Source organism: Pseudochaenichthys georgianus, chromosome 23, assembly GCF_902827115.2.
Source record: "Pseudochaenichthys georgianus chromosome 23, fPseGeo1.2, whole genome shotgun sequence".
Lineage (NCBI taxonomy): Eukaryota > Metazoa > Chordata > Actinopteri > Perciformes > Channichthyidae > Pseudochaenichthys > Pseudochaenichthys georgianus.
This window is the reverse complement of record NC_047525.1, coordinates 13,465,585-13,473,994: the sequence shown is the minus strand read 5'-3', so window position 1 is coordinate 13,473,994 and position 8,410 is coordinate 13,465,585. Positions and strand designations below refer to the sequence as shown.

Here is an 8,410-nt window from a genome sequence, read left to right as displayed (position 1 = left end):
GTCTAACAAAAAAAAGCTAAACCGTTATTTTCCTTATTTGAAAATGTAACCCTAAGCAGAGCATGTATTTTAAATACATTTATAACCGAGTGTCCCTGAAGGCAGCTCCACACACAGCACTCCCACAGTGCCTTGCGCTTCCTTTTCCATCAGCGCCTGTGATCATGGCGGACGTGGTGGCGGAGCAGGTAGCGGAGGAGAAACCCGTCCCTGAACGGGAGCTGAACGGGGAGGCGGAGGTAATTGAGGAGGCCGAGCCCGTGGGGGAGGCAGCGAAAAAGAAGAAGAAAAAGAAGAAGAAGAACAAGTCTGCAACGACAGGTGAGGTCGGCTCAGTTAGGGGCTAACAGACTAGCAGAGCTAATGTTACTTATTAGCAAGTAGTCGAGCTAAGTTAGCCGCTGTTACCCGTTCAGAACACGGAAGTGACGGAAAGGTGCCTTCAAATTAAAGGCTGACACAACCCCTATGGAAAACGTTTGTCTTGTTATTTTTAATGGATTGAATGGTGAAAGGTTATTGACTTGAATACAAAATGTAAGACTCTGTTTTAAGTTATTTGGGGAACTGTGAGTTTTTGTGCAAGGGTAGGATGAAAGTCATAACCTACATACAAAAAACAGTGCTATTATCTCTTTCTTCACTACAGTTAGAGTAATATAGCAACTACCAGAGAACCTAAATATATGTTTCTTGCTCATCGAGACACTCATTGATGGCATACATATATTTTTGTATTACTTAAACTTTAATTAAAATTAAATGTTAGATAACAAAAAATATCAGTAAGAAATAATCCCTAATAAACGCCAGATCAAAGATACAATAGTTTAAAAAAAAACGATGAGCACTGACTACTATTCATTTGTTTAACTAATAATACAACAATATTTAAAAAGGTAAATCTAAATAATAGTAGTGACCACATAGTAATCCTTGTACCAGAGTTCTAATGGTTGAAGCGGAGTGTCAATGGACTATAACTACATTAAAAATAATGTTGGTAAGATTTTCAATCTCTAACTATTGCTAGTCATACCTTGCATGCCATTTATTGTATTTGTAATCATTTCATAAAGATCCCTCTCCAAAATGTTACGTTTATTTTGAAAGTCACGCCGGAAGTGCAGTGTTGGAACATGTGTGACATGACGGTGCTTCTCATTAGCCATGCGGGTTGAGGGCAGTGTGGGTGGTGTGTTGCTGTCAGGCCTTATAAAACACGCCGGGCTTCTGCCAGGAACCGTGACTTTTATCACTGCTGATACTCAAAGTACTTAACTGCTTGTTTTGATGATAACACAATCATCTGCTTATCTAACTGACCCTTTTTAGTTACTGTTTTCCTCGCCGACCGCAATGAGCCTCAGCCAAGTTTTTCTGTTTCGTAATTCCTCGTTTGCCAGAGTTGTTATGTCATACTTCACCCGATGAATCTTTAAATAAATCAACCACATCAAAACTTACACACCTTTTGATAACAACACACTTAACTCAATTAAAGGACCTGCTATTTAGAGATATATTACAAAATGTTTAATGTGCAGAGCTTACAGAGAAAAAAAAACAGGAACATTTAAAAAATGTTATAATATGTTGTAAATGCTTTTGTTATATAACAAAATATTTAGAAATAATACTTACCTAAAAACCTAAAAATCTATCGCCTATGACATATATGGATAATTTAAGCTTTTCTTTGTTTTTATATCACATTCAACTCTTTATCTTTGGGTGTAGGAATGACAAAACAAGACATTTTTTAAGAAATTACCTTGGACTTTGATTAAAGGACCCATGTCATGCTTTTCCGGTTATTACCTGTCCCCTTGTGCGTTATGTAGCTTTTTCTGCATGTAAACGGTCTGCAGAGTAACAAACCCTCAAAGTACACCCTGTAGCGAGTAAAACTCTAACACAGAAAATACCTGTCCATGCTGCCCCAGAACGCCTTGTTGGAGATTTATCTTTTTCTTCCTGGGTACAGTGACGTGCCCATACCCAAATGGACCCATTGGGACCAATCCGCGGAGCCGTTACGTCCGCAGAGCCGTTACGTCCGCGGAGCCGTTACGTCCGCGGAGCCGTTGTGTTACGTCTGCGGAGCCGTTACGTTAACGCTCACACACACTCACACTCAATCTTTTCTCAGCTACAGCTCCGCCGATTTCTCCTCGCTGAGACGGTGGGACGTGCGAGACTGCGGGTGTGTGTGTGTTCGGGCTGGGTTTTGCTGTGTCTCGCTGTCTCGCAGACGGCCACTGGGCTCATAGGGAGGGGGGGAGCAGGAGCTCCAACAAGCCATTTAGGACAGAGAGGGAATACACATACTTTACAGAGATGCTGAATGAGAAACCAATGTGAGTTTGGAAAATTGCACAATATACATTTATTTTAGTATACCTCAACAATGGAATTATGATCAGTAGAAATGGCCATGACATGGGACTTAACTAAATTAAAGTGAAATGTGTTTTATGACATTCTTTAAACTTAATGATTATTTGTTAATCTATCAAATACTTCATTGTTAAAAACAATATTGGGATGCTGTCTTAGTTCTTATCTTCCTTTTGCAGGGAGTACTACACCCTTTAAAAAACCTGAGAGATGTGTTGCATTTTGGGCTGAAGTGACATGTTGTGTGTAGTGTTGTGGTCAAGCAAGTTGTCCTCTAATAATATGTAAGCTCACCTTTTTGCAGCTGAATCAGCCATGTTTTGACTCCTTTTATGTTACACGTTAAATCCATAATGGTTAGTTAAAGAAGCTGCCACTTTGACAAAGCGGTAATTAATGCACAAAGGATTCTCCACAATACATTCAATATTGTCTATTTTTATTCCGAGGTTTTATTACTGGGATTTTCCTTGTTTCAACTTTGATTTACAGAAGCTTTTTGACTGCTGTAACTTGATTTTCATTTGTTTATTTGTACTCGTTGTTGATGATCTTTTTGCTGCTGCAGTTGCTGAGGCGGAGGTTGATGGAGTCGTCGATGTGAGCAAACAGCTGGAGAAGCAGGCGATAGAAGAGAAAGAGGAGGATGGCGAGGAAGGTGATTGTCTAATTCACCTGACAACACACGCATTATCTTCCCACTAAAACAATATATTCATGCATCACGTGAGCTTTACACTTGGTGGTTCGCGTAACTGACATATCTTCAATCAAACAGATGGAGAGGATGGAGAAAACTCAGCAGGGAAAAAGAAGAAGAAGAAAAAGAAGAAGAAAGGACGTAAGTTGACCACATTTAAATTAGTCAATGCTGCAGAAAAGTATGTTTGGAGTTAAGCTTTATTTAATGCTGCAGTGCTGTGAAGAAAATCCCTCACTCAAAACGAAGAACTACTTTCCCAAGATGAAGTTTTGTCTTTTCTTTCCAGCCAAAACTCAGACTGATCCTCCATCTGTTCCCATCTGTGAGTTGTTTCCAAGTGGAGTATTCCCCATTGGACAGGAGTGTGAATACCCCACCTTACAGGATGGGTAAGAATAGCCCACACACACACACACACACACACACACACACACACACACACACACACACACACACACACACACACACACACACACACACACACACACACACACACACACACCCACCCCTATAAGTATTTGGGCCAATTTCCTTCTTTTTCTTCATTTTATACATTTCACTTGCAGTTTTGACCTTTTATCTTCCTTTAAAGCATTTTTCACGTACATTGTGCTCCTTCATAACAACATCCGGGGCTAGTCATTGCAGGTCATCTAAAAAAACAAAAAAAGTTCTTCAAAAATCATCACTACAATTTTTAATATACAGTCGTTTATGAATCTGTTGATGCAGGTCACTTCTATTTTTTGATCAATTATCAAATGGAAATGTGAAACTGGTTGTTTGTGATATAGTTGGAACTGTACAGAGCTACAGTGTGCAGATGAACTCGGTGACCCTGGTCAGATGATATGGGCCGGAGGTGTCAGGAGTGTTGTTTTTTTATTATGTTGTAAAATAATTTCCTGCCTGCAGTGTTATTATGTTTACTTACCCCTCTGACTGTCCAGCAATGCTCCACTTCTAATAAAGCCATCTTCTGCTCTTGAGGCCTAAAACTAATGAGTTGTTGTGTTCTCCTCTCAGTCGCAGTGCAGCGTGGCGTACGACCAGTGAGGAGAAGAGGGTTATGGACAAAGCCAACGAGGAGGTGTGGAACGACTTCAGGCAGGCGGCCGAGGCCCACAGACAGGTCCGGCAGCATGTCCGCGGCTTCATGAAGCCTGGCATGACCATGATTGAAATCTGGTGAGACTGGGCTCTTCAACTTAATCGTTTACACCAACATTCTTTAATATTTTGAGTTTTTGTATTGCCAGCACTGCTAAAAGTTAAAACTGCAGCTGTGGCATTTAAAGGAAGGCTCCAGTCATTAGATAGTTAATCAAAACTTCAGTATTTAGTGAAACATTATGTTTAAACCATACCCTGAAGAAATCAGCGATATTCCCCGTTAAATAATGATTTTATAGCTTTTTTTTTATCAAAACCTGTATACTCCGTCAGGCAGCTGCCATTTTGGCCATTTTCAGTAGTCACATGATCCGAAAAACTAGGTCGTGACGTCATCTATGCGTTCACTTTGTAAACACACGACGAAAACATGGCAGAGTATTTGAGTTCGGACTCGTCAGCCGAGGAAGAAGTTTAGAAAAATAAAGTCCAGGCGGACTTGCTTTGAATTATCACTATAGGTATTCATTCCATCCAAATACAACTGTAAAAAACATACTCCGTTATCCTCTTAGGCCCCACGGACCCGGTTCCGGGGCCGAAATCGCGTCATTTGCAGGAAACTTAATATTTAATAAACTATGAATATTTTATATCCATATAACGGGAAAAAAACTAATTTAACTGATCTTTTTCCTTTTTTTCTTCAAAAAAAACACACAATGCTAACAGTGAGCCTCTGAATTAGCCCCGAGCGAAAGATGCTAACCTATTACTGCACCGAAAATCACTCCTAGCTCCCTTATTACTTATCCTAGCTGCACATCCAACACATCGTTTATGACCGTAAAGACACAGAATCTAACGGTGCCCACCTCAACACTGAAAGATACAAACTCGCGACGTTATCAACAAAAACGTACATCAAAACAAGTGGCGCTAGGTACTAACATGCGCTAGGCTAACATGGCTTACCTTGGTCTTTGTCTGGTCTAAACTGGTCTTCAATGGCATTAAAACGATAAAAACGATGATGTAGTTAATCCATAGGTTAATATCCAATGTGACTGTGTCCCCTTTGAAATGTTCTGATAATCTATAAGCAATAAAACTGCAATTCCGTTATCTGCTGTCCGCTCTGTGCTCCGTGCGCTCTGGGTCCTGCAATTCCTGCTTCCTTACGTAGTAAACAATAAGTAAAGTCTGCTGAGTAATGTGCTTACGCTGGCTGGCATTGGCAGTGCACTGCATCCCCATTAAGTAATGGTTGATTAATAAATCCCATTTTATGTTTCATCATACTCTCAGAGTAGTCGTCCGGAAACTTGAAATGTTCGCTGCAAACATGCGCCTGTGGATCTTTCGGTTCGGGCCGAGCACATTTCGCTAGCCACTGCCTCCGAACGTACTTCCTACGCTTACCCGTTGGCAATAGATGGAACCGAGCATTCCGTGGATTGTTCCTATCAGAATTGTGGCAATGTTTCGCGATACAATGAGGCATATTTCTATAGAATTGAGAGAGTAACTAGAGTAAACAACATGAACAAAGCACATCCGTCAATTTGTCCTCGACACCAAACGCATAGTTCACGTCACTTCCGGTAAAATAAGTCATGTGACTCGTCCAAATGGCGCCGCCCACAGGGTTGATGTTATTTCGGTAATTAATCAGTTTAAAATCACTGATAACGTCATCGGATTAAAAAAAAAAAAAGACTGGCAGAGACTGGTCTGTTTTATCGGATGATAATTATTTAAAAATGTGTGTCATGAGCATTCCCTCCCTTTAAGCTATTTGTTTCAGTTGTATCTAAAGAGAGACCTCCCCTTGTATTTAGCCAAAGCCTTTTGTATGTTCAACATTGGGAGAACCAAGCTGCTGCATCTTTCGCTAATTTCCCCAATGAATATTTCTTTATTTCCACTTCTAATTGATCTCCCCTCCCTCCCCCAGTGAGCGGTTGGAGGACTGTTCCCGTAAGACGATCAAAGAGGACCGTCTGAACGCTGGCCTGGCCTTCCCCACCGGCTGCTCCCTGAACCATTGTGCTGCCCACTACACCCCCAACGCCGGAGACACCACCGTGCTGCAGTACGACGACGTCTGCAAGATCGACTTCGGCACACACATCAACGGTACCGCGGGAACTAAGAGCTGCTTGAGTTACACTTTGTGCTGATGATAATAAGTGATGCACTCTGAATCCATTATGGAAAGACATTTCAGCCATTACTGTACAGAATGGAAATCAATTGTCAGACTCTTAAAGCTTGGTACTAATGGGTAGTTCATCATGATGGTTTGAGTTGGTAATCATTTTCAAGTTTTATCGTTGTTGTAAGTGCACAATGATTTGAATTTAACCAGTTAAATCTTGCAAGAAACAGCGTCCGAGGGCTTCTTAACATTTAACAAACTATGAATGTGTCAAATCTACATATTTCCACATATTTTAGGAACTTCCCCTTGATTCTATTGGCTCTAACGGTTAAAAAGAGGTGTCAATCATCAAAATCGACGAGGGGGGCTAGAGATATGGAAAATGCACCCAAATGACCCCAGAAGTGGGGTTTTTGTTCTAAATCTCTCTAAAAAGGGAGTGTCACTTGTTTTGCATCAATCTTGATACAGGGTACTTATTATGTTATAGTTTGGATTCCTACTTTCCCGTCATTCAAGGGTGGTTTTCACGATAAGTAATGTTTTATTTTTGGACGGACACTATAATTTACATTTTTTTTACTATGTTCAATCTGAATTTACTTTAAAATAAAAAAAAATCTATATTGATTCTGACTTTTCTACATCCAACTCACAAGGTTATCATTACTTTGAGAAAAAGATGATTAATTTACCCTTTTAGAAGGGAAGATATGGTCATTTGTAATTGGGAATGTCATTTTCGAGCCTGAGGCCTGAAAAACAGGCTTGGGACTCAACTGGTTAAGTACCAGTGATGCAACTTAAGACAAGATGTATATCCTTTTGGTCAAATAAAAATTGCAAAATCAGTCACTCTTAAGGTTATCTAGCAGTGATCTCATGTCCATATAAGTCATGTTATGCTGTTACAAACTGTAGGCTGCTTACTTCAATATATTGAGATAAAAAAATATCATTTTGTATCATTACTTTTTTCTTCAGACAAAGGTTCTGGAAAATGTCGCTTTTTCTTTAGCCAACACAACATCTTCCATCTGCTCTGCTGATGTTGGAATACTAAAACTAAACTTAGAAAACGTCAACTAAAACATGTTTTCTTTCTTCTTTGTGTACTTTCAGGGCGGATCATTGACTGTGCCTTCACTGTCACATTTAATCCAAAGTATGACAAGCTGCTGGAGGCAGTGAAAGATGCTACCAATACTGGAATTAAAGTAGGACGAACACAAACGCACCTCACTGATATTATCTGTTTTGACCTGGAGCTCATGATTTCCTGTTTGTTTGTTGCAGAACGCTGGTATTGATGTGCGTCTGTGTGATGTTGGAGAGGCCATTCAGGAGGTGATGGAGTCATATGAGGTGGAGCTTGATGGCAAAACATACCAAGGTACCTTCTTATTACACACTCAATTACTGTGAGCACACTTTGGTCAGTATTCCAAACAGTCCTTTTAATGTTATTTATCTGATAATGAAGTCTCGTACTTCTACATCGTGTCTACAAACCGGAAAAACATTTTAATTTGAAATAACCATCCCAACTTTATGTTTCTTTGTTTTTCCAATTTTTTTCAAAGTCATTATGAACAGCTGGTGAAATAAGAAGTCTAAATTACTTTCTATAAATAGTTAAACCCCCTGATCTTAATTAATGCACGCAGCAATATATATATATATATATATATATTATTTACCACATTCCTTGTTTATTAATTTAAGATCCTTTTTTTTTTTTTTTCAGTTAAGCCGATCCGAAACCTGAACGGTCACTCAATCGGTCAGTACAGAATACACGCAGGAAAGACTGTGCCCATCGTTAAAGGAGGAGAAGCAACTAGGATGGAGGCGAGTTTTATATTATCTTCATCACTTCACTACATGTTTGGATGTAATGGCTCAGATCTTTGCCTTTTTTTAGGAATGTTTATTATTTCTGTATCTGAGAGTAAAGCCTTAAATGTTCAAATGAAGCATTATAAAAGAAATGCAGTCTTCCTGTTGTTAATAGTTTGTTTGCACCATGT

The 8,410-nt window shown here is 39.6% G+C and overlaps 2 protein-coding genes across 2 annotated transcripts in view; one reads left to right on the top strand and one right to left on the bottom strand.

The window, feature by feature from the left end:
• The first annotated feature begins 127 nt into the window (after positions 1-127).
• Positions 128-8,410, top strand: part of LOC117468330 (methionine aminopeptidase 2-like) — a 9,702-nt gene continuing 1,419 nt past the window's right edge. Inside the window, exons 1-9 of the mRNA XM_034112392.2 lie at positions 128-321; positions 2,969-3,058; positions 3,179-3,241; positions 3,390-3,492; positions 4,130-4,291; positions 6,174-6,355; positions 7,503-7,597; positions 7,677-7,773; positions 8,128-8,231. Of these exons, the coding sequence (XP_033968283.1) occupies positions 165-321; positions 2,969-3,058; positions 3,179-3,241; positions 3,390-3,492; positions 4,130-4,291; positions 6,174-6,355; positions 7,503-7,597; positions 7,677-7,773; positions 8,128-8,231 (1,053 nt within the window). The 5' untranslated portion in view covers positions 128-164. The remainder of the gene's footprint in view (positions 322-2,968; positions 3,059-3,178; positions 3,242-3,389; positions 3,493-4,129; positions 4,292-6,173; positions 6,356-7,502; positions 7,598-7,676; positions 7,774-8,127; positions 8,232-8,410) is intronic.
• usp44 (ubiquitin specific peptidase 44) overlaps positions 3,705-8,410 on the bottom strand; it is a 24,662-nt gene continuing 19,956 nt past the window's right edge. The window contains exon 6 of the mRNA XM_034112390.1: positions 3,705-3,756. Coding sequence (XP_033968281.1) covers positions 3,743-3,756 — 14 coding nt within the window. The 3' untranslated portion in view covers positions 3,705-3,742. The remainder of the gene's footprint in view (positions 3,757-8,410) is intronic.